Source organism: Lagopus leucura, unplaced genomic scaffold, assembly GCF_019238085.1.
Source record: "Lagopus leucura isolate 7727_CA_CO unplaced genomic scaffold, USGS_WTPT01 Super-Scaffold_1, whole genome shotgun sequence".
NCBI lineage: Eukaryota > Metazoa > Chordata > Aves > Galliformes > Phasianidae > Lagopus > Lagopus leucura.
In genome coordinates, this window is record NW_024962250.1 from 20,028,013 (window position 1) to 20,052,783 (window position 24,771).

Here is a 24,771-nt window from a genome sequence, read left to right on the forward strand (position 1 = left end):
ATTTATAACAAGAAAGTCTTTTGAAAACCAAATTCTTCTAACAACCTACAAGCAGTGTGATGCTTTGTTTTGTACTTGTCTCCACAAGGTTAAGCATGAATTTATGTCCTAGGCAAGGCAGCACTGCAAACCAGCCTGAAGAGAACACACACATAAGGCTGGTTTATCATCACCAACACCTAGCATTCATAACCTCATGACTCAGATCCCAAATTAATCTAAAAATCATGGGAACTGCCTTCAAATTAAGTTTGTTTTTAAAACCTTTGCAACTTACCATTCTTTGCTTTCATGCTGCAGCACTGACATGAAGAGCAAAGTTGAACAACCATGACTACACATTCAAACTACATATGCATCTTCAGTAAATCTTTACTAAGTATCTTTAATTAAATACTAAGAAACAAATACAGACAACAGAAAAATATATAAAACTCTGCCACAAGAACACTTGCAATCTGCTGTAATGGGAAGTGAAATATAACAAGCAACTAATTTTTCCAAACTGAAGATACTAAGGCTCTCATTTTGCTTTTGGGACTGTGTCTGTTTGGAGACACCAGCTATACATTACACTTCAGTACAATAAAAGCAACAGAAGTCCTGGGAAACTAGGATAACAAAATGGGAAATGATTCATTGACTAAAGGCTGAAAGATGACCCATAAACTATGCTTCCTGCCTAAATGTAGCAGAATGAAAAGGATCCAGAGGGAAGGAGGGGGGGAAAAAAAAAACAAAAAACCAACAAAACAGCAACTGTTAACAGGGTGGTTTAACAATTAAAAAGCAGATAAAGCAGATCTAAAGGCCAATTACTCCTGTATTTTCTTTCCCACTATACAGGTTGGACTTATCAACAGCCTTAAGACTCTTTGAGACATAACTCCATCGTCCCATCAGGACACTAGTGTTACAGGTAGTTCAGCCTTAGGTATTCCAGCTATCAGTGGTGCTGTATTTAAAAGTAATGAGACCTCAGGACAAGACCTGCTGTTGAAAAATGGAAGGTACTTTTTCTGCAACTGTGTAGCTTTTGACTTCTGTTACAAAAGAAGCCTTTGACACGAATTACAAACCCTCAGTACAGAAACTACTACTTTATAGTGACTGAAGTTTAACCTTCTTCTTGCAAAATTGATAACTCAGCATCAGAGAGTGAGAACTCTTGATTACAAATAAGATTAATTAAAGTTAATAAGATAACCATTTTTAAGGGAGAGTTTTGACAGTCTGACATGTCACACCTGATGAGCTCTTCCAATTTCACTGTTGTGCTAGCTTGAAGTAGAAAAAGAACTAGAATAAAATGATTGCAAACTAATAAGAACATCCAAGGAAATGCCACAAAAGGGAATGTCACAGAAACTGAGCTACAGTTCTGAAGAAACACTTATCTGCAAGTATTTACACATCACTGTAGGTCATGTTCCTGCCAATACTTGAAAGACATTAATTTAAGTTAAAGCAGCCCGTTGTGCCTCTGTCTTAATTGTTTATAAATGGGCAATGAGAGTTTGAAGAGATTTCAGCTACATCATATGAAATCTATGGTAAAATAAAACAATCATCAGGCAAATTCCTCTCTGTGAAAATCAGTAGCTAGTTGCACACTAATTCAATTAGGCCAAAAGCTTATCCCAAGTTTTCTGACTTACATGTGGTATCTCTGTCTTACCACCACCCTTGGACCTTAGTCAGCGATATAACATTCTGATTGTCATCCTCTGTAGGTTTCTCTTCATAACTGAAAGTCAAATTCAGTATCATTGGCTTTGCAGTGCACATGAAATAAGTATTCACTGATTGTGAATTGTTTTATGTTTTTGAGTTTTACTTTCAAAATTCTAATCCAAATTCCCATATCTTAATCTTCTCACCAGCACCAACCTCAACATACCTTTCAAATCACGTTCTAGCACAGCATGACATATTTAGCATCTTATTGTAATACTACACTGCCACCTCGTGGGTAATAGAACAAATGAGTTAAGATCACCATCATTACTCTTCAGGTTTTGAGCACCTGGGTTTTTGTGAGGTAGGTTGCGTATTTTTTAGATAAAATCTGTTGTATTAGAAACTAACAGTAGAAAATACATAACCTTTCTCAAAGCCCTGAGTCTTATATGTACCAAATCTTAAGGATAAATGTTTATTGCACACCACACGCCACTCAAAAGCTCAGCCAGCTTTTTTTTTTTTTTTTAATGCTTGAGGAAATTTGGGATATATGATATTTCTGCCGACAAAACCTTGACCTTTTTCATTTTCTCTTCACCCAAACTTCTTCCCACCCTGCTTCCAAAGAAGAAATTCCCCTCTGAAACACTAAGCCCAGCATCTCATACAAAACCACCAATTCTCAGCCCAGCAGAGAAAATTAGCTTTACTGCTAAGAATAAGTTCATTCCCTTGGAATACTTTAGCTTGCAAGACTTTTTTTCCTGAAATTGGTTCTATTTAACTGATTCCTACTCTTCGTTCGTTAATATAAGCAGTTTCTGTTAATGTCCAAAATGCCAGTTTAGTAGAAGCAGTGAAAAACAACTAAGACATACTCAGATAATATTTCAACCTTAAAAGACTTCAGAAACAATAAAGTTTGAGCACTTTAAAACCATGTGGTTTCATGTCAAGATATTTAGCAGCTTTAGCTTTATACTTAGCTAGTTGAAACTACCTCTGAGCATTAAGTGATTATTTTAGTAATACGTGAATGCCGAGAGTATGACTTAAAAGCAAGAAAAAAGCAATGAGGAAAACACAAAGTGGTCATCCTAAATTTTAGTTTTCAGGAAAAAAAAAAAAAAAAAGGAAAGAGTCAGCAAAATAATCAAGGCAACACCTGGGGGATGGGGGGGAACAGAAGGGGGGAAGTGGAGAATTAGCCAATTCTCTTACTACTTGAAAGTGCTTCCTATTCTTCCATTATGCTCCTTCTCCCCTCTGTATAGGCCAAACAACCAAACAACCTCAGGTGTTTCAGACTATGATGGCTGGCATGCCTTGCAGTGATTTTTGCCAGCTTAATGCCTCTAGTGATAGGAGGACCAAAAACTGCTTTTAATATTGCATCCAACACTCTCACTCCGATGATTGGTTTTCCTGTTATAGATCTGCTTCAAAGGAGTTGCTGCAATCCAGGATAATCAACTCTGCTTACTCTTGAAATAAAACACCTCTCAAAAGACAAGGTTTGGACTTTCAAAGGAGCTTAAGAGAATTAGACTCCCAAATCCTATTAGATTTCAATGCTGCTGGAAACCTAACTCTTTCAAAAAAAATCAAAGCCCAGAAGTCTAGACAGGCAGAAATCCTGCTGTTTCATGAAGATATGGAGAATGAGGGGAAAAAAAAAAAAAGACCAGCTACAGTTATTCTTACATAGAAAGTAAATACCTTTATTAAAAAAACAACAACAACAACAAACAAAAACAAAAAAAAACCAACACAGAAACAGCTCATTCTGACTTTCCCATATTCATTAGGCAATAATAGAAAGTCAATAGTTCATGATGATTTATTAAACAGAATTAAGAAACTAAAAACACTGAATTATAGTAGGAAAGTATTTAAAGATGAGTTAAATATTACAGATTTAAAAGACTTGATCTTTTGTATTTATCACCTACTACGTATAGTGAATAAACCTTTCAACATTTTTACTTCAAAATTAAAGATGATAATCATGTTTATGTGAAGGTATATGGGAGCAAAAGAAATGAACATAAAATCTCAGTTGTATTTACTTTGTATTTACATTACCTGCAGTTTTAGCTAACTGTTTCCATCTGCAAACTTATTACAATTTAAAAAAATAATAATAATGAACACACACCTATACCAAGCAGCAACATGCTAAAACACTCAGAGTAGCCAAATTCAAAACCTTCAGCCAAATTCAGCCACTTCACTCAGCCAATAGTCCTCTGTGCAATTGTTTAAGATGACATTTCACTCAATCTTTCAAATTGACTCAAGAGCCTTCTCTCTGAATGTCTTGGCAAATCTACTCAGGTATCACAGAATGTAATTGGCAGTGTTTGATTCCTTTATCTATGGAATGAAATCTCTGTTGACTTTGCATGCAACACTATTTATCGCTTTAATTTCTGCCTCTTCTATACTGGCAGAAAAAAATAATTATTTTCTGATCCTTATGAAACGGAGAAATAAATTATTCTTCCCATTACTTTAACTCTGCATGTACAGGGCTGCTGAAATAACCATTTTGTCTTCCTAAATATAAAGCAATTCTGCAGTTACAAATTCAAAAGCTCTTCCTTTCACAATGATTTTTACAGTTTAAAGGGTTTGTTTTCTGTTTATTTTTTCCTGTAAGTTCCACACGTGCCTTAGTGTACTAATTACCCACAAGAGAAAAGGAATACACCATCAATTCTCTACACTGGAAGGGGCAAAACTTAGTAATGAAGTGCCCCAATAGTATTTCAGTCAAACTCCTGTTCATCTCTATACACCTAGGCAAGCAAACAAAATCAAATTATTCTCTATTATAGTTGATCAATCCAGGAATCCAAAAGATGAGAGCAAACTGAAAATCAGCAGGAAGAACATACATCAAGACTAAGTAAAACCTCATATTTAAGATCTGAGGTCACCCTCAGAGCTTTCAGCCTAACATGAAGTCAAACTCTGAGCTCCACAGAAGCAGATGCACTCTTTGCCATAGACATCAAGAAGGTCTGAGATCCTGTCATGCCTGAGTGTTACAGTTCAGTGGTATCAGAGCACTGACTGAGTTTATCTTTAACTCTGAAACGTCTCAAACACACAACAGTATGCTAAAATCTTCTCTTTTACAGCACCAAATGCTTGCATTTCTCCTTACTTCAGCATGCCAGTATCTTCCATTCTATCAGGCTTGTAGACTGATGTGTCAAGCTTGTCAAGTAGACTAGGTGTCAAGCTTGATTTCTTTTCCCCCTTCCTCTCTCTTTATCAAGTACATGAACAAGCCCTGACACCTTCCATAAAGCTCCAAAAATCCCCTTCTTCCTGTTCTGACAGCTTAGACTTATCTCTAATCATTTTCCACTTGACCTAGCAAAATTACATCTTCTCAGATCCTTTTGCATCAGACATGCGGATGCTAACTAACTTCTCATTTTACTCATGCAGACATTCATTACACCCACTCTGGTGTACAGTTTGTTCTCTGACTTACCTTGCTACTTTCCTACCTCTGTTTTGACAAAGACACCAAATTAGGGCAACTTTCTTAGAGCTTCCTTCCTACACTCCTTTTGCTTAACTGTATGAGATAAGATGATCAGAACTTCTTAAAATCTATGCATTCATTCATATTGTGATTTTTTTTTCCCCAGTTTCCTACTAAATATCAGTCTGTGGTACAGGTATCACAGACACCCTATGGTATCTGTGGTATTTGCGCACTAGTAAATATGACAAAGGGCCTACAAAAACCCCCGGTCCTTCTGCAGAGGCAGCCAAAAGCAATACGGGTTGTCAAAAAGTGATACTGGAAAACTGAATTCAGGAAACCAAGTCCCCTGCATGGATGAAATACTAAGTACACTCTCAGCAACTGACACCCACCATCCTTTCCTTCCTGCTTTCATCACCTCCCTGTTGGATCCACACTTGTCTGAAATTTAACAATTGGACTAAAGACCTCAAAGCTAAGGCCTTCCTCTTCTATCTTCTCTATAAATCACAAGAATTCCACTGAGTTTCTAAGCATGTGTCATGAGTGTTAATATTCAAGTTTCATCCATTTCCCTCCAATACCTGAAAACTCCTCTGTCATGATGCTGCAGTTATTTAAGGATTTAAGGAACAGTCCTTGTTTACTTCAAACCCAATGAGTAGAGATCTCTGCACAGATTCTAAGTCAGTGATGGTGCTAATGAACATGCCTGACAAGAGACCACACAAATTGTTGCAAGCACTTTAGCAGTATGCCTCTGGATTAAATGCAATAGATTTTCCTTATCATACTTGAAAAAGTGTTAGGTGCAGATTAGTTGTCTCCTTGAAAGTTGTCTTAAAATTTATGCCTGCCGGATAAGCAGTTTTTAGTCTATCTCTTCCCTACACCACCCTCACACATACTTCCGTTTTCCAATTGCAGTCCCTCTCTAAGACTGTCCTTTCAGCTCTGTGACAATTTTCTTTCCAAACTAGGATAGTTATCCAAACTACCCTTCTGCAAACAATTTTTTTAAAGAAAGCAGACTGACTTCAGAGTACAGAAATCAATCAGTCTGAATCAGTTACATACAGACCCTCAGCTACAGGCAGAGAAATATGTCATCTTGCAGAACAACTGCTGCCAAAACATCTTGGTATCTCACCAGGTTTGAAGAGCCTTCAACAGGCTGGCACTGATTAAATCCTCCTTCTTGAATGGGGAAAGAGGGGGTGGGTACCAAGCAGAGCCTAAAAACATTATAGGATTTCCAAAGCTACATAAGAGCCGCCGGGCTGCCGAGCCACGGTGACCGCACCGAGGAGGTCGGCTGCCGGAGAGTGGCTGCGAGCCCGGGCCGGGGCCGCGCGAGGCGGGCAGAGCCGTCCCACTGGAGCCGGGGGGAGGCGGGGAGCCGCGGTTATCTGCGGGGGGGCCGCAGCGCGGCCCGGGTAGAGCCGGGCCCTGCCCTCTGCCCGCCGGCCCCTGACGGCCGCAGCGCGAGGCTCGGGCTGGCGGCTGAACTCTGGCCGCGAGACCGGCAGCCCTTTGCACTGGTGGGAGAGCAGCCGTGTCCTGTTAGCGCGCTGGCGGAGCGGCTGCCACCTCCACCGCACATGGAAAAGGCCAGGACAGCACAGCTCTTTTCTGTTGTGACATCTCCTTGTCAAAGCCAAGGGCTGAACATTAAGGACTGCAAAGTCAGGGGCACAAAAAAGAAGCACAACGCCACCAAAACGATACATAAAACACAGTTTTCCTCTCTCCATTATAACATAACATGGCAAACAGCATGCTGACTGAAAATGATACTAAAAACCAATTAAAAACACAATGCATAGCTGAGATGCCAACAGGATTTACAAACACGCTGAAACAGCAGGATCTGGTATCAACACTCCCCACACCTAACATAAATATTTAAAGTTTATTGTTATGTAGGGGAAGCAGATTAAAGAAATGACCCAGCAGTGCTTTTGCTATTACACAGAGTGATGTGGGCGGCTTTGACGTTTGTAGTTCCCAGTCCAAGTAATGTAACGTAACTACAGCTGTCCTGCAAACCGAGAGGGACCTTTTCCTACACACTACCGCGTCCCGCGAGGGTTGAGCGGTTGAACGGCAGCCTTATCGCCTACAGGGCTGCGGAGTGCGCTGAGAGCGATACGCCGCAGACGCCCGCCCCCGGGAGGGCAGCACGCTTCCAGAAGTTACCGCAGCGATCCGGCAACGCTGCCCAAGGCAACGGGATCCTCGAGACCCCCCGCTCCGCCCGAGGGGCCACCCGCCCTTCCCGCTCCCGCCGGGGGAGGAGCCGCCGCCTCACAGAGTCGTTCCCCACCGCCTCGTGCGTTGTAGCAACGCGGCGCGGCTGGACGGGACGGGCAGTTTCCCCGCCGTGGGCCCGCGCGAAGGGAGCGTGCACTTACCCGCCGAGCCGCCGGCGGCGATCTGGTGAGAGGCCTCCTGCAGAAAGCCGCCGCGCTGCCGAGCCATGGTGACCGCACCGAGGAGGTCGGCTGCCGGAGAGTGGCTGCGAGCCGGGGCCGGGGCCGCGCGAGGCGGGAGGGGGGCAGAGCCGTCCCGCTGGAGCCGGGGGGAGGCGGGGAGCCGCGGTTATCTGCGGGGGGGCCGCAGCACGGCCCGGGTAGAGCCGGGCCCTGCCCTCTGCCCGCCGGCCCCTGACGGCCGCAGCGCGAGGCTCGGGCTGGCGGCTGAACTCTGGCTGCGAGCCCGGCAGCCCTTTGCACTGCTGGGAGAGCAGCCGTGTCCTGTTAGCGCGCTGGCGGAGCGGCTGCCACCTGCACCGCCTCGGCCCATTTACTACTTTGTGGGGTTTGTGCCACACTACACGCGCTTCCTGCAGTCCCGGTCCCCGCCGGGGCTGAGACCCAGCGAACGCCCACCAGTTCTCCTCACTGTTCTGCTTTCAGGAGGCGTCGGTGGTGCCATTTGGCTCACTCACCATCTTCCTGAAGCGCACTGTGCTGTAAAAACCTTTGGACTATGGCTGCTGCTGTTTGGTGGTCAAAGGACACGGTGATTTGGGGTGGACGGTGCATGCGTCATGCAAACCCACAGGCTCAGCAAAAGCTCCCTGGCCTTGAGCACTGTGACAGTCAGCCCTGGTTCTGACAGTCTCCAGCGTTATTCCTGCCAAGGCCAACCGACGCTTTTCAGAAGATGCCAGGATACAGTGCAGGGGGTGATATTGGCCAGAGGCTCTTCTCCAGAGTCTGTGTTGGCAGGGCTACACTGCTGAAGGGGAGAACAGATCACCTGTATGGATGTGGAGCAGCCAAGGGCATTTATTCTCAGAGACATTGGGCATAGGTATAAATGTCAACATGTCTGTTGTTGCTGTCTTTTCCCTAACTCTGACTAGCACTGTGGTTTCTCACAGTCCTCTCCATTTTTTCTTCTAATACTACTACTTTTTCTTAAGCCAACAGAAGGCTCATTCAGCTCAAACTTGGTCCTTACCTAACAGTGAGAAGATACTTACATACAAGCATGGTTCCATTGGTTTTGAGGAGAGAACAGAGCTAGTGTTGATCTCAATGGTACATTTATTAGAGTTAAGAACATAGATTTTAAAGGAAATGTCTCTTGAATAAGATTCTAGATTGCTGTTAACCACTCGGATAACTTGGGTTTAATTTGTTTTCTTGCTAAGAGCTCTACAATGCTAACGCAGACAAGAATATTCCTTTTGAGTCAGAAATCCTTAACATTATCTTCAAAGTGATTCCATTAATAACCTTGAACTTTATGAAATAAAACTAGGCTAGATTTGCTGGCACATCTCCAAAAGAAAGGGAAAAGAAAGATAGTTTTTGCATCCTTATTTTTTCACTTCACTAGAGGGAAAACAAAAACAAACAAATAAAAAAGAAGACAACACCACCACAGTTTGCTGTTATCTCACCAAGTCAAGAAGTTTAAAGTCTCTTAAAAGCATTATTTGTAACAAGATGCATATTATATATTCCTGCAGCACAGCTATTGAAAGCAAATGTTGGTACTCAGTTCTTTTTCTGTTAGAAAAGGGATCTGTGGTCCACCTCATTCACTGGGAAATAACCTGTGTACACACAAAAACCCATAATGTTCTGTGATGAGGTGCAATTTGAGAAGGGAGGATTCTTTAACAGCCTACAAATGGGTTTTGTGCATAAGGTTTTGAAACTGCAGTACTTTCATCCCCTTCATTTGCCTTTCTGACAATCATTTGCCAAACCTTTGCAAATGTTTTCCTGTTTTGAGAAGCAATTGCAGGTACCTTAGAATTTGGAAGTCAAAACTTAAATATAACTTAATAAAATATATATTTGGAAAATGCTTCCATGAAGTCTGCTCTTGAAGTATTGTTCTGATAAGTTGGTTTGTAGAGTGTGTGCGTGTCTGTTGTGACAGTTTAGCAACAAACATTGCTAAGTGACCGGAAGTTCCAAGGATAAAATGAAATGCAGCCTTCAACAATTCAGAACAAAGAGAAAAGGGAAGTTTTTATCGTTACTGTAAAACACAAGAACACACAAAATATACACAAAAGAGTTAATAAAACAATAAAACTGAGCTATAATATTCAGTTAGATAATTTGCAAGCATCAGCAAACAAGCAGTAACTTGAATTCTTTAATATATGTAAGAGCAGAGTGGGAATTGCTGTGGGAATGCAGAATAACTTCCTAAAATTAAAGAACTTATAATGTGTTGACATTTAAGTAATTGAAATCTCAACTTCAGTGTTTCATTAACATTAGCATCATTTCCCTTGGTTTTGCACTTTGAGACTGCTGCTCAATTAAATACAGTAGGATCACCAGTTCTCCAGTGTTTGGTATCAACAAAAAGCAGATGCTGAAACATCACTACTTCACTTATTGCAGGGATGTAGGTCTCACTATGCAATGCTTTTTTATTACAAATAGCAAATCTGGTATTAAGCTAGACTTGTTGGAGTTGTTCAACAGTCAAGAAAATTTGGAGTTGGCCAGATGAAGAAGGTGTTTGGTTAGAGTTGTTGTCTGCACAAGGTGTCACTGCAACAAAAAGGTTTACATAAAAATTTGCTTGTATTTAAAACACAAATGTGTTAACCCCGTCACCGTTAAATTCTCACATATATTGCATTTCTCCCTCCCTATGCTTCCTCAATAGGCAGCGTTCCCATTATGTAGGTTTCCCAAAGCACTTCCAGGCTTAATCCCATTTCCATGTGGCCTCTTCCCAAACCAATGCGGCTCTCCATGGCCTTGGCGGCGCTTCTCTCTCCATAGGCGGGGAATACCGCTCCTCGCCAGTCTGGGCAGCACTCCATCGCTAACCCCTCCAAAAGAAAACAACTTTTTCCCGCGCACGGGAGGACAAGCCTGCCAGACGCCAGCTGTGTCCGCACACCGCCCCGCAGACCTCAGCCTTGCGCTACCTCTCCCGCCCGCACGGCGGCGCCGGCTGCCCTGCATCGCCCGGCCCGAGTCCGCAGCCACCCCCGCAGCCGTGCCGTGCCGTGCCGCCGGGCCCCGCCCTCAGACCGCGGCCCCACCGCCGGCCCTTGCACGCTGCGTTCTCGTGGGGGTGGTGCGTTCGGCCCTCCTCCTGCCGCGGCCGCAGCTCTCGGGCTTTGTTGTGAAGGCTGCACGCCGGCAGCTTGCCCGCGGGGGAGGAGCGCGCAGGTAACGGGGCTGGCGGGGAGCTTCCTTCGGCTGCTCCGCGGCGCTCGGGTTCCAGCTCGGCCCTTCTCCCGCGGTGGGGCCCCGCGCTGTGCCCGCAGCGCTTCTCCGCCCCCTCGGCCCTCCCCGCCTCCCGCCGGGCCTGCTCTGCCGCCGGGTCAGCGGCTGTGCAGGACGAGGGTGCGCAGCGTTGGAGAAGCGCTGGTCGTTCCCCGTATGGCTGGGAAAGTGGGAAGCGAGTTGGCCGCGCAGGGGTACGCGGCTCGGAGTGCGAAATAGCTCGGTGGGAGAGGACACCACGGGCAGCTGCTCCTCCGGGGAGGAAAAGTCACAGGGGGAGCTTGGGGTTATCCTCCCCGAGCAAAACCGGGAAGGTCAGAGCTGGGTGTTGTAGTCAAGCAAGAACGGGTTGCGGGCGGCACTCAGAATTGTAATGCGTTAAAAAGAGAGGAAAAACAGACCAAAAAAACACCCACATGCATTAACAAATACCAAAGTAAAGCTTGTAAGTCTGTGCTTCTGTTTTGAAAATTCATGACTTATGAAGAACATCTTTAAGAAGTTCCCATGTGTTTTGTACTTCAAGTAAGCTTCATAGGAGCCTGTTTCCTTAATGATGCTGTAAAGGTCTATTTCATTTGAAGCAAGGAACAATATTTTTTGAGTGCAAGCAATTTGCAGAATTGTTTCTGTCTGTCTTTGAGGACATATTTTACTATGGCAGTGCGCACCCTTGGATCGACAGGAGCCACCGTTTTTATCTTCTTTGTTCATTTAAACACGCTGTGTCATTGACTTAAATGTTTTGTAAACTTTTAGGGAAAGTTAAACGAAGTCTAAATTGTTAAGATAAACATAATGTGTGAAGTGGCTGGCCATTCTGTTTTTATTTTGGTTTTGTTTTCATAACAAAAGGTAGCCATACACAGTGAGGCCTTTCAGCCATTAGGCAGAGGTGTGAAGCTGAGCCTTGTACACGGGCAGTTCCGTGAGCGAGCGTGGGGGGGAAGCTGCTCTTCTGCTCATCGCCGATTTCATTCTCTTGAAAGTGATGCGTTTGCCTTACCTGTCCAGCTAAGGATAAGTGACTGCAGCTCTAGGTGCAATATAGTAAGTGAATGGAAGGGCTGAGCAGTAACAATCATGTACCGTATTTTAGAAAGGACAACTTCTGCTGCAGGCTTGGGGGAAAGAGATGGAGCTGTAAAGCTGTGCTGCATCTGAACAGTGACAGCATTACTGAAGGGACTGCAGCCCTTCCCAGAACTTTGCTTGCCTGTGGCAAGAAAAGACGGGAGCAAAGCACCCTCCTGCCCATTGCTTACTTGTTTTGTCTAGTTTATTCTAAATGCCCAGACTGGTAAGCCTCAAACCAAGCTAGTGGATCTCGGTGTCAAGAAGGTGATGTAGTCTCTTATATTTAATGAACAACTCCTTATTGTGTGCATTTCTGTATACCCTTTTTGAAATTGTTAAAGTTTTTCATGCAGCAACACCACATTTCTTTTTATAGCCTATTTCTGATCCCCATCACAGTTCGCAATGAGAATAACTCTCCCATCTTAGTGGGTAGAAAATGAAACTTTAAAAAATATTCATCCCCAGTTTTCAGAACTAACTAGACTTCTTGATATGGTTATTTTGTTTAAATTATTACTTTTCTCCTTTTGGAGAAGGAAGTGTTACTCTTGTTCTTTGCATTTTGTTATTCTCTATCCATTTTTAGAAGTCATTCTATGCTATACTAGAAATACCTGATTAGGGTATTAATTGATTTACTTGACCAAAAAAAAAAAAAAAAAAAGAAAGAAAGAAAACAATTTTGTTGGGCTCTCCTTGCACCTAGGCAATTGGGTTTCTGGCAGTTACAGGAGTGTGGAGTTAATACTCTCTGACCCAGCCCTGGTCATTAGCACGTTGTGTTTTTGAGAGTCATGAAGTTGGTAGAAACACAAAGAAACATTCAGAGCTTGGTAGAAAGTGACAGAGGGGTGAAAACATGGCTTTGATGCTGATACATGGAAATAATCATTAAGTTATTAATTGATCACAAGAATCAAAAGAAGGAAGATAGACATGAGCTGAGAGTAAAGGGCAATAAGTGTTTAAAAACTTATTTAAAAGAAAGAAAGAAACAAACGAAAAACCACAAAACCTGGGCTCCAGTGTGTTAACAAACTTTGGCACATGGTAATTTTGCAACTCCTGGAAGTATCATCTGTGGCAGTGGCCCATTCCTTTTGAAGGAAGGGACTCAGCTGTGAAAGGAGCCAGTGTGCACGCTCATTTATTGAGAGGGATCTGTGCTACTTTGATCCACCAATTTGTTACATGGTAAGATGGTTTGCATGCTCCTTGCTGGCATTGTGGTCCATAGTATGAAACTATAGCAGCAGACTTCTGTTTGCCATGGTGCCACTTAACGTAGACTTTTATACGTTTGTTAAGGACAGGTTAAAAAAAAAAAACAACCAGGTTAAAATGGAAAATAGTAATTACTGCAGGGTGGTGGCATAGGTTGCACACCACTTACACGTGTGTTTTTGTAGGGAAGGGGATGAATGGTGGAATCCCCGTGTGAACATAGAGCCTAACATCATAAGAAGATCTAGCATCTGGCTTCCTCTTTTGTGAGTGAATGTGCTGCGTGACACAGCAGTAACACAATTTTAACAAGTCAAAAAATAAAACCAAGTCAACCTGTGGGCCAGCAGATACGCATTTTCTTATTTAGGCAATTCTTAAAAAGAAAAGTGTTTCTATATATATGGGAATCCATTTAGAATGAGAGTGCATCTGATAGTGTTGGTATGCATCAGCCTGTTGGGCAGTCCTGTAACGAAAAGGAGTATTGAGAAGATATGAAAAAAAAGGAGCTTTGACCTGTAGGACATTGATTCTGGTTTTTAGGGAATTGTCTAAAGAAAAAAGGCAGGACACAAAAAAAAGAATCTATGTTTGTTGTTGCTAAAATTTATACTAGAAGTTCACATTGACAAACATAATTCTGTTGGCAACTTTTTGCATAGTTAAAATTATCAATATGTATGGGAATCACAATTTTAGCAGGCAATAAATTACATCACACTGGTTCTTAATGTTATTTTCTTATTAGAAAGAAGCCCACATCTGTGACATCGTTTAGCTAGAGTACCACTTGCTAGAGTAACAAATCAAGGAACAAACACAACTTGCCTTCAGGCGAGTGGCAAAACTTCCACTAGTTACAGGGAAATAGGATTATGTTGTAGGTGTGGGAGAAGTAATTGGTAATGACTTCAGTTCCTGGAGGGGCATTAATTCTTGCACCATGAAATCCGTAGTAAATTGAGTTAAGGAGATCCACGTAACATGCTGGTAGACAAATGTTATCCTTTCTGTCCTTTTATGTAAATCTGTTGAGGATAGAATTTGATCTTTAAGTTACACATTCATTTAAGTTGTAATATTTCAGCCAGCTATGCTCTAATTTAAATGTTAAGTGTGAAATAAATTAGAAAAATCTAATCTGCCTCAGTAGTGTAACACTGGGACAAAGAAAGATTAAAATGTTTGGTTATCGATTAGTTTTGTGGTGGAAGGGGGTGGCAGTTCCTGTCAGAATTCATGGAAGGAGAGCACGGTTGTGTGAGAGTATAAACTGGAGATTCTGTTATGCTCTGCCACGAGGAAGCTTAGTAAGGGATCAAGGATTGCTGCACTTGAAGGCAACAGATTGAATTTTTAATGGTCTTTTTAAAATGTAGAAATCCAGTGATGTATGTTGGTTTGTATTTTAGTTTATAAATAACAATGTCCACTTGTAAAGAGAGGGTTAAGTGCTGACGAACTGCTTCATGGTTGGATATATGTGTGGATTTCACTTTGTGGGACCAAACCCATAATTTCTGTTGTTAGCCATGAATCTAAAGAATTGTATTGGGTTGGCTTGGATTGGCTTATGGAGAGGGAATAGGGCATGGCAGTTGATATGTTTGTAAATGAAAAGTATTACTTATTTTTTATTTTGGCAGAGCACAATGGAAAACATTATTATTCCTCATTTCAGTTTCTAATGAACAAGTTTAATGTGTATAAATATTTGTATAATGAATATTGACTGCTCCTCTAGGTGTCTGTGGTTTGTTTCCTCTGGGAGTCACCAGCTCTAACTTGCTTTCTTTACACTGTTCCCAAATTGTATATTTGCCTTCTCTCTCTTTGTGAATTCTAACCTACTGACAGGTGAGAAAGTGAAAGTCTTCTTGCCGCTTACACATCACATCTGATAGTAAATACCAGTTTGTGTCATGTTTTTCTTTTTTTGTTCCCCCTTGTTTTTAGATTTAGAAGCTTAATTGATGTGTAGAAAGGTAAGCGTACTTCCCAAAGGAGAGTGGTAATTCAACTTCTAGCTCAGTGTCCCTAGAGATGTGAAAGTGCTGACTGAGCATAACTGGAGAATTGCTCTAGGACTTTCTAGTGGTGATTTAAATGCTATTGAAGGCAGTTATGCAAATTTAAGTATTTTCATTTTAAGCATTCAGTTCTCTCGGTAATGGCATTTGTAGATATAAATTTTATAAAATGTTTTTTTTAAATGTACAGCTAGTCTTATGTGAAAGGGATTGGATGGTGGAGTGTAGAGGAGATACATATCCTAGTGGAGTATCCTGTCTGAACGTTGTCATTTTTTATTGCTGTCACTGCATAAATTATATTTATCCTCTGGTAAAGTTATTAGTATTACTTCTAGAGAGGAATGTTTATTTTCTCAAGTACAGTTCTTAATTTCTGATTTTTATGACCTACAGCTGCACTTGCTTTAGGATTCTGTTTCTCAGTGTGGTGTCTTTGTGATTTGCATTCAAGTAAGCAGAAATTGCTGCTTCTATAGGATTTTTCAGCATTAAGTTCTTGATAGGTGAGAATGTGTTAACTTGTTTATGTAAATTCTAAGATACAAGCATGAGAAACAAAGCAGTATCTTCATTGTGGTTAGCTGTAATGTACTTGTGTGTATTATGTGTGCAGATGGAGGAAGTTCTTCCATTTGCCATTGTAAGGTTGTGGCTTCCCTTGTGTAGGGGAACTGTTGAGTCATGGCCTGAACCACTAATTGATCACCTTAGGAAAGGACTAAGTCAGCCGTGGGAGCACAGGTGAAGGCAATTCACCTGTGTGACCAGAAGGGGTGGAGCCTGGCTGCACCCCTTGTAGACCCCATTTAAGGGCTGACTGCGACTGGGGAAGGATCTCTTTCTGGAGTTCCCTCCTCTGTGGAGTCCTTCCTGTGAACCTAGATCTTTGGGTACAGGTAAGCATTCCTTCCCTGTTTGTGTCTTTTCCCATTTTTGCCGTGATAATCTTTCCAGCTGTAACACCAACTGTAACAGCTTATCTGAAGAGGTTGACACAAGCACTACGTGTTTGCTGCTTTGTATCTTCCATGGAAAGAGGAAAATAGTACTATGAAACATCTACCACAGCTTTAATATCTATTGGATGTATCTTTCTCAAAAATAAATAAATGTGAAACATGGGAAGGACAGGTTTCAGTCTGAATCTCAGCAGTTTCAGTATGCCATCTGGTAACAAACTAAATAAAACAAAAATAAAACACGTGTGTTTCTGTCTACTGGGCAGCTGATTTAAAGTTGTGGGAAAATGATGCAGTTCTACTTAGGCAGTAGGTGAAGTTGTTTTATGTTGTGTTTTGAAGTATGGTACCTCATACAGAAATGTTTCCTGGTGCTGAATTTTCTGAAATAATCTGAAATTTATTCAGATTATTACTAGATGATTGACAGAGGTGGTTTCAAAGACATTCAGTGTTAGCAAAGTAGAATCAATAGTCAGAATCCAATTAGCATCTGCTTTCACATATGTTGACTTTTATTCCACTTAATAATTTTTTTTATTATTATTTTGCTGCTAATTGTCAGGATACCATGAGGTTGCTGTCAGGGTAAACAGTTAAGATAGAATAAAAATGAGTCTTGAAGTAGTTAAATACTTGCATGATCTACGTCTAAAGGAAAATAAACACTTATTAATAGATCTGTCTGTGTGGATGTGTTTGTAATGGCATTTATTTTCATTAAACCACAGGAATCCTGAAGTTAAACTTTTCCCTTTGCACCTGATTATATATGATGAAAGAGGATGTGGTTCCACACCTACATCCTTCTCAACTGATGTAACTGTTCCTTAAAGAGACCTCAGCAACCCCATAGTTGTGCTTAGTTACATGTTAAAATGCATTTGGATTAAAATTTGAACTTGGCAAATGAAAATCCACCTTTCAGGTTTCAAATTATGTTTTTCCTTGCAGTTTAAAGAAAAAAAAAAAAAAGGCAAGGAAGCATTCTAGTCTGATTTTGTAGTACTTACAGCTGAGTTCAGTGTAGGAAATTTTGTCCATGAGTCTCTTGAGGGGGACAAGCTACATGGGGAGAGCTGGGCCCTAGTCAGGGCTGTGTGCTTGTCTTCCTTCACCACTGCTCATTGCTTCTGTGGGATGTCCCATAGTGCCGGGCTTTTGTCACTCACCACTGCATCCCAGCCTTCTTGCTGCTGTGTCTCTTGGCTGTTCCCAGTGTTCCTGGCTGAGTACTCTCCTCTCTTTTTCTCCTCTTTTTCTGAGGAGGTGTTTAGGGTGTTATGATGGAGGGGATACAGGTCTTCCCCTGATTTTAATGTCTGACCTCACTGTCCTGCAGCAGTTGGTCCCTCTTGGCTGACTTACACGTTTAATAACAAAGGAGGAGGCAGGGACAAGGTGTGGAGTCCTTTCTATGTGTGCCATCTCTTTTCTTGCATCGAGTCCTCGGTGAGCCACAGGCCTTCCCAGGCAGCATTGAAGGGGAGAGCAACTCCCTGTCAGCCTGTGAGCAGCTCTCCTGGCAGGGAGACCAACGGGAATGGAAAGCAGACTAGAGTCAGCAAGTAAAGGAGAAAAAATCCTCCTCTAAATCGTAGAAATGAAGGCCACCTGTTATTGTATTCTAAACCATGCAGAAATACAGGTAATTTTCTAAAATTTTCCTACACTTACGCGTATGCAGCAGCAGCAGCCAAACTTGAGTACGCGGCTCTCGCCAGCAGGTGGCGCTGTGCGCTGCATGCCGGGACCGAGTGGAGCCGGCAGGCGGAGCCCCGGGCGGCTCTGAGCACCACATGGGCACCCGCCGCCGCCTGCTTAGCGGCTGTAGCTCTTGGGCACGTCCCAGCTGCGGCGCGGTGCGGCCGCTGTGGTTCACTGCCCGACTCTTTGCTGCAGTGGACGAGGTTTGCTGACGTTTGTGGGGTCGCCTGTAAAACTCAAGAATGCCTGAACTGCAAACATTTCTTTAGAAATACGTTTACCAGATGCAGCCCTGTAGGCAGACTCATTATTGCTGCAGTGTGGGAAGGGTTACTTACTTAAAGAGATGAGGTACAGCTCTTAAAGAGACAGCGCAGGATACTGTTTTAGAGGTAGTAATTTTTTTGTTTCTTTGATATTGTTTTGCTCTAGGGTTTTTTGGTTGTTTTTGGTTTTTTTTTTTTTTGTCTGCATGCTTTTTTGGGGTTGTTTTTTTTTTTTTTTTGGTTGTTGTTTGGTTTTTTTTTCTTCTTTGAGATTGTTTTGTTGTTGTTTTTGTTTTTTTTTTTTTTGTCTTTTTTTGCTGTCAATTAGTATGTACCTGCTGGATTAGGGTTGCGTCTGCTCTGTGCAATGCATATCCTGCACTCCTTATTTGAAACTGATGGACTGATGTTTACATTCCAAAACAATGCAAAGGGTGTGTGTGTCATGGTGCTCTGGCTCTGACATATGTCTGTACAATAGCACCCCTATGCTTTACAGCCTGACAGAGAAATACAGCCATCCCCACAGATTGCAGGGTTGTTTGGTGGCTGCAGGAACACCAGGCTGAGCTGCAAGCTGAAATAACCTTTGGGAATGTGTTTCTGCGTGCTGATTATCATGCACAAGAAACCTGCATTCAGCTCTTAGGGAACTAGGGTAGAAGAGATTGTGAAAATGTTTGTCAGAGAAATTATGGATTTAGAATTGTACTGAAATGCTGTCATTTGGTTAGCTTTACTTGTTTGGATGATTAACAGTCACTTTTGGTTTGGAAAAAGGAAATTGTGGTGTTGTTTTTTTGTTTGTTTGTTTTAATATAGCACATTAGCAAACTATAATAATAACACAACACTGAAGTGTCAGTCCAGCTTGGCACACACTCCCCAAAGTGCAACAAAAAGTGAGTCTGTGAAACATATACATAAAGCTTCTCACTTCTCTTTGTGTCTGCCACTGATAAGTGCTAGTAAAAAATAAAGACAATTAGAAGATGAGCTTGTTCAAACAGTATTCTTTTTCTTTCTAAAAAAAGTTTTCTGAAGTTTTTAAGTTGGCACTTATTTTCAGCCAACTGTGTATAATTAGGCTTTCCAGAACATTGTGATAATGTGTGAGGTGATCTGAAGTGTGTCCCTGAAACACATCTGTGATGCGTTTTTAAGAATAGTTTAAAAAATAAAATAAAATCTGTGGAAACACTGAAGAGTTTGCATTTGGGCTAGCAGCAGTTATAAGTGAGCAGTTTTGAAGAGATCGGATTGTGTCAGACATCTGGGCAAAACACTTTGTCAGTTGCTTTGCTAATATTTTCTAAGCAGTTAGAATTCAACCAACAAAGATCATCTTGGACTGTTGGCCTTAAGTTTTGGTGGGGATGGGAAGTGCAGCTGAAGATCCTATTGGGCTAGAGATCAGGAAGAAACGTGATAGTCCTTCAATCCCCTTCTTCCTAGGTAGAAAAACAGAAATAATCTTGTGCAAATAGTCTTTACTATAAAACATCAGAAGTCCAGGTGTCCAGCAATATCTGTTGATATCCCTTTTCAACATCAGCAAAATATCCAAACATTATGATGAGGATGATGGTATGTACGTTCAGTTCTGAGGATATTACCCTGGGTAGTGTGATGTAGAGGCACAAAGCATCTGTCTGAAGCCAAATGGAGGTTATATCGTTTGGACGGCACAAGTGTGAAAACCAGAGTGGTGTCAGAGGCTGGGATGTTAGCACAAAATAGAAGCTGTAGAAGAATGTAAATATATGCGCTAAGTGTATGTTTATGTAGCAATCTTACAGTTATTAAGGGAAGATTTGCTAAGTTTTAGCTCGTGTTCTTGGTAAAGGACTACTTTCTTTTGGGGATGGAGGTGACTTTATAGGGAATAGTTAGTAAAATTTTCAGTGAGATACAGGATAGAGCTGAGGAGACAAATGGTCCATAAAATGACGTGCCAAAAAGTGTTGGCGCTTAGAACCAAAAATAGAGCTTCTTCATAATCTTGTATGAAACATGAAATGAGTGACAGGATCAACAAGATGAGGTTTAGTAGTTAGTAAATGTGGGGGGGAGGGAAAGACCAGCCTTCATTAGACTTCTTGGCATTAAAATGTTTTTGATATAAAAAACAAAAAATTCCAAACTCACCTGCCAGTGCACAGTGAAAATCATGATGAGGTGACTGATAACAAATGTTTTTCTATGCTCCATGCATCAGTAGAATTTGGCAGTTGCCCTGAAGGAGGCGAAGAATAAATCTGCGTGTTCAGCATTCCTCATGTATCAGCACCTGCTTCTTTTGAGAGACTTTTAGATTTTACAGAGCGCCTGAAGCATTAGCAGAGAAATTCAACAAATGTTTAATAGCAGATATCAAAGGAAGATGATGGAAATGTAGAGCTAGTAGTTGTGGAAAACTCTGGGAAGATCCAGGGCTTCTGGGGTTTGGTTCCATCTTTTTTAATCTGGAAGATCTCAGATGGTAATTGAACATGGTAATTCTGAATTATGATACAGGCAGAAATAATAGATTTTTCTCCTGACAGTCAAGAGCATCTAAAAGAACTATAAATGATTGTCCATAAAGTAATGTGAGATTTCGCTTCGTTTAACAGGTGACACTGAAGTGGGGGATGAGTTCATGGTAGCTGAGTGCCCCTTGGAGAGCTCAAAGCAGGACAAAGTACAACACTGTGCAGAAACCTCTGATCCTCTGCACTGACCAGATGTGATACAGCAACTGACAGATAAAAGTCTTCTGAAGTCTGAGGGGTTTCTGAGTGCAAATGAGAGGATACACTTAGACTACTGCAGTCTTATGCAAAAAAATATTTTGCATGAGATTCTTGAACTTTCTGTGGCTGAAATTTGCATCTCAGCAGTAGGACACAGCAGACTTTCAATATTCGGGGTTTAACGTTCACTCAAAGAAGCTTGCTAGATCTAATGCAAAGCATCTTGTGAAATATTCATTTTTCTGTTCTGTCAGTAAAATATATGTGCTGTAAACTGAGAATCTGGCCCATGCCACATGGGCTAATTATCCCTATTTGTGGTACTTTTGTTTAACAATAAAGGAAACTAGCAGAATAAACTGGCACAATACTGACATTTATGAGGTAAACAATACAGACCATACTATTCATGGAGATGTCCCAAATTTTAGTTGAAAAGTGCGTCAGGCAGCTAAGAGGGAAAATCAGTCGATAGCTAAAATATTTTAAATTGTGTGCATCTGTCACAGTCTTTTCTCAGTGCTTAATGACTTTGGGGGTTATTTTTTTCTTATTTCCATTTGGAAGTGGATCATACAAGGTTGGAAATTGTGCTTGCTTCCTTGCTTAGCTTTTTAAATTCAATGTGATTCAAACTGCTGTTACCACTTCTCATCCAGCAATGAGCAGCTCTCCCTATGCCTTCTTCTAAGGCACAGATTGCAGATGAATGTCACAAAACCCCTTCTTCTTCATTTTCTTGTTTGTAGAATAGATCTGAATTTCCAGAAGGAGATAGTGATGCGTCCCAGTCATTCCTGCAGGAACTTGTTTGCAGTCTGATATGAGATGAATATTCCCATTTGAGCTTGAATCAAAAGTTTTTGGTGCATGTATCCTTTCTTAAATAGCATAACTTGCCTTCAAAATATTTTAAACTTATTTTACACTATATATATGTGTATGTTGCTATTCATATATATATATATATATATATATATATATATATATAAAGTAATTTTAAATATGCCAATATTAGGATTTGTAACTGTTTATTTTCTATAATCTGGCCATGTTAAAACTATAGTCTTTTTGAAAATGTCTCTAGCTATCTGTTACAGTGAGATTTTACTGAAGGACTTTGTTGATCAGTTTTTCTTAGTTTGAAAAAGCTATTTGAGAACCCCGTACCTATTTTTGTATAAAATCTAATAACAGTATGAAAAAGTTGCTATCCAATTCAATTTTCTTGATGTATTTAACTGCTTTAATACCAGATGAACAACTTGATATTTATGTACACGAAATTGCCTATACAAATAGGGCCTTGACAAAATGCTTTAATCACTTATTTGCTCACATCCTATAATTTTATAGTTAACTTGGGGAGTAAGAGTGATCATTTTTGTTGTATGCTTTTGTGAGCTGGATGTAAATTAATTACAGAAATACAGTGTCAGCATGAATTAATTATGCAAGTAAGCCGTATGGCTATTTATTTTATTTAAATGGCAATAGCTTGAGAAGATCTTTTGTCTTAATAGATTAGCCAGAATTCATTTGAAAAAGTCTTAGTATGTTTAAGGTAATGGGAAAAAAAAATTGCTTTCAGTACATCCTAGCAGAGATCCTGTTTAAAACGGATGACAGCCTGTCACGTTCAGTAGCATATCAGTCATCAGATTTATTCTAATTCCTTAAGCTGAACATTTCATTCAAGCTTGTAGATTGTCTTGTCAAGCTACCAAAAGCTTCATAGCAATTCTGTCAAGCATACAGTTGCACCAGCAGTTCACAAATGAATGCTAAGCTAAAAAAAATGTTGTTTATTTTCTTTAACATTTTATTCATATAACTAAACTTTTCTCTCATGTTATTTTCTCTTCATCTGTTTATCAGAAGGCATTCAAGGAGCTACTTTCTGAACGTGCCTCATCCTGACCATACCCATTTCAGGTCAGGGGCCATTGTTTGTGGATGTGTTGTTTTTACTCATAGCAGTCTAGACCACCGTGGTTATGACATTTCTCCTGTAATCACAAGGGTCCAGTGAGTCTTCTTTTCCTGCAAATGTGAAGAAATGCCACTGCTGCTGTGCATTAGGTCCTTGTATAGTCAGTCCTGCTTTGTGGCACTTGGTGGTGGAGTTCTGACCATATGAGAAGTCAAAATTTTGTTATCAAACCAAATGGTTATGGCGTTCTTCCTGTTTATTCATCAGAATCTCTTTGGAATTTTTTTTATGCTTTACTGGGCACGTTTGCACGCACATGGTGTGGCTGAGTTGGGCTCCTTGCTTCTGTTTCAGATCTGCTGCCTTCAAGGGAAGATGTTTTTCTTGTGGTGTTTTTTTTTTCACCCCTTCTTGTGAGTCTTCTACTTTGCTTAAACGAAAGCTTCTACATAAATTTGTATCACTTGCATACAAATATACAAAGTAGTTGAGCCTGCACAGTAATGAGAACTTGTCTTAAGACACAGTTGGCTTTCTTTAAAATCAAGATGCACAAGTCTAGGGTAGTAAGGCGCTAACAATGATTAGTTGAAGCAGTGCTTATTAATTTGCACTAAAAAAACCTACCCTACAAACTACTAGGTTACAGTATTTGTATGCTTCATACAAGCTCCAAAAAATTGTTCAGTGAAGTGAGTTTTCATGAAAGGCATGTGTCCAGGTTAGATTGATCTCTATATCAAACTGCTAATGCTATGACATTCATTATAAAGTCATGACTGCCCTTTTATAGAGAAGGAAACCACCTTGGTTACCTTTGTCAGCAGTAAGAAAAATTTAATCTGTGTTAATTGTCCACAGTCACCAATTTCAGAATTTAACCCCACTTTCTACTTCCTCACTGGAACTTTTATTTATTCAAATATATGATGATTTTTTTCTGTCCTTTGCATACAGTGCTACGTTTTCTTTCCTGATCAGATGGTTTTCTTCGTTGTAAATTACTAGAGCTTTTACACTGTATTTTCATTTGTTAAATAGCAAATATGTTCTTCTAGTAGGCTTATTCCTTTAACAGGTATTCCATAAGACAAACTGTATGTATCTGAAATCAACTGTGCAGTTGAAACCCCCAGATAAATTTGAAGCCTGAATGCATTAAAAAAAAAAATAATCATTAATATATCAAGATAGCGAATAGTCAGAAAATAAATCATACCTATTATTAATTTTGATTTGCATTCAAACATAGAAATATGTAGTATAGACAAAAACTGATTCTAGACAGATAAAATTCAATTTTACACTAGGATAATTGTTTTATGTATTTTACATTTATTTATAGGATCAGATGAAGTCTTGGAATTCCAACTGAATAAAATGAAACCATTAAGCACTGTCCTTCCTAATACGTTTTCTTCACTTGCTTTATAATGTTAGCAATTTGGATATTTTTTGTTTTCAAATCAGTGATTGTATATTAACTCTCTCACTATAGTCCCTTATGTTACCTGGTCCAAAATTGACATCTCTATTAAAAAGATGTAAGTATAAATCTTGTTTTGAGTTCTATGGCTGAGAATGAAACTGTCGTTGTAATAACACTGAGAAATTAGACTGGCCTAGTTCAAGCAGACTTGTGTGTACTGGAGATCTAATTGTTGGGATCCAACTGCTGTGTAGGTGACAGAGCCCATGACTGAAGGTTTTTTTTCTGTAATAAATTGCTTTCCACTAGTACAGATTATTTTATTCAGAATCAGGTCTTCATTGTGTCCCGAAGAGAAACAAATTTAACTATTTTTCAGATTTGGCAGGATAGTAAAATGAATTCTAAGTCCCCACAGAGAAGAATATACTCTGTTTATGCTTTTGTTCTGTAAGGTGACTCTGTCTTACATACCTCAGCTGTTTATGTCA

The 24,771-nt window shown here is 40.6% G+C and overlaps 2 protein-coding genes and 1 long non-coding RNA gene across 6 annotated transcripts in view; 2 read left to right on the forward strand and 1 right to left on the reverse strand.

The window, feature by feature from the left end:
• SLC25A21 (solute carrier family 25 member 21) overlaps nt 1–7,727 on the reverse strand; it is a 221,572-nt gene extending 213,845 nt beyond the window's left edge. For 2 of the 3 annotated variants that reach the window (XM_042895149.1, XM_042895125.1), the window contains exon 1: nt 7,606–7,727. In XM_042895149.1, coding sequence (XP_042751083.1) covers nt 7,606–7,672 — 67 coding nt within the window. In that variant the 5' untranslated portion in view covers nt 7,673–7,727. The remainder of the gene's footprint in view (nt 1–7,605) is intronic. The other variant, XM_042895157.1, reaches the window with a different exon arrangement.
• Nucleotides 7,253–9,517, forward strand: LOC122194230. Its single transcript, XR_006183074.1, has 2 exons — nt 7,253–7,630; nt 8,110–9,517. It is a non-coding gene; the product is annotated as an uncharacterized LOC122194230 (long non-coding RNA).
• A 1,241-nt stretch (nt 9,518–10,758) lies between these two features.
• The window catches only part of MIPOL1 (mirror-image polydactyly 1), a 173,767-nt gene continuing 159,754 nt past the window's right edge, over nt 10,759–24,771 (forward strand). The window contains exons 1-2 of one of the 2 annotated variants that reach the window (XM_042868128.1): nt 10,759–10,854; nt 22,797–22,853. The gene's annotated coding sequence lies outside the window, so the exon portion shown is untranslated. The remainder of the gene's footprint in view (nt 10,855–22,796; nt 22,854–24,771) is intronic. The other variant, XM_042868119.1, reaches the window with a different exon arrangement.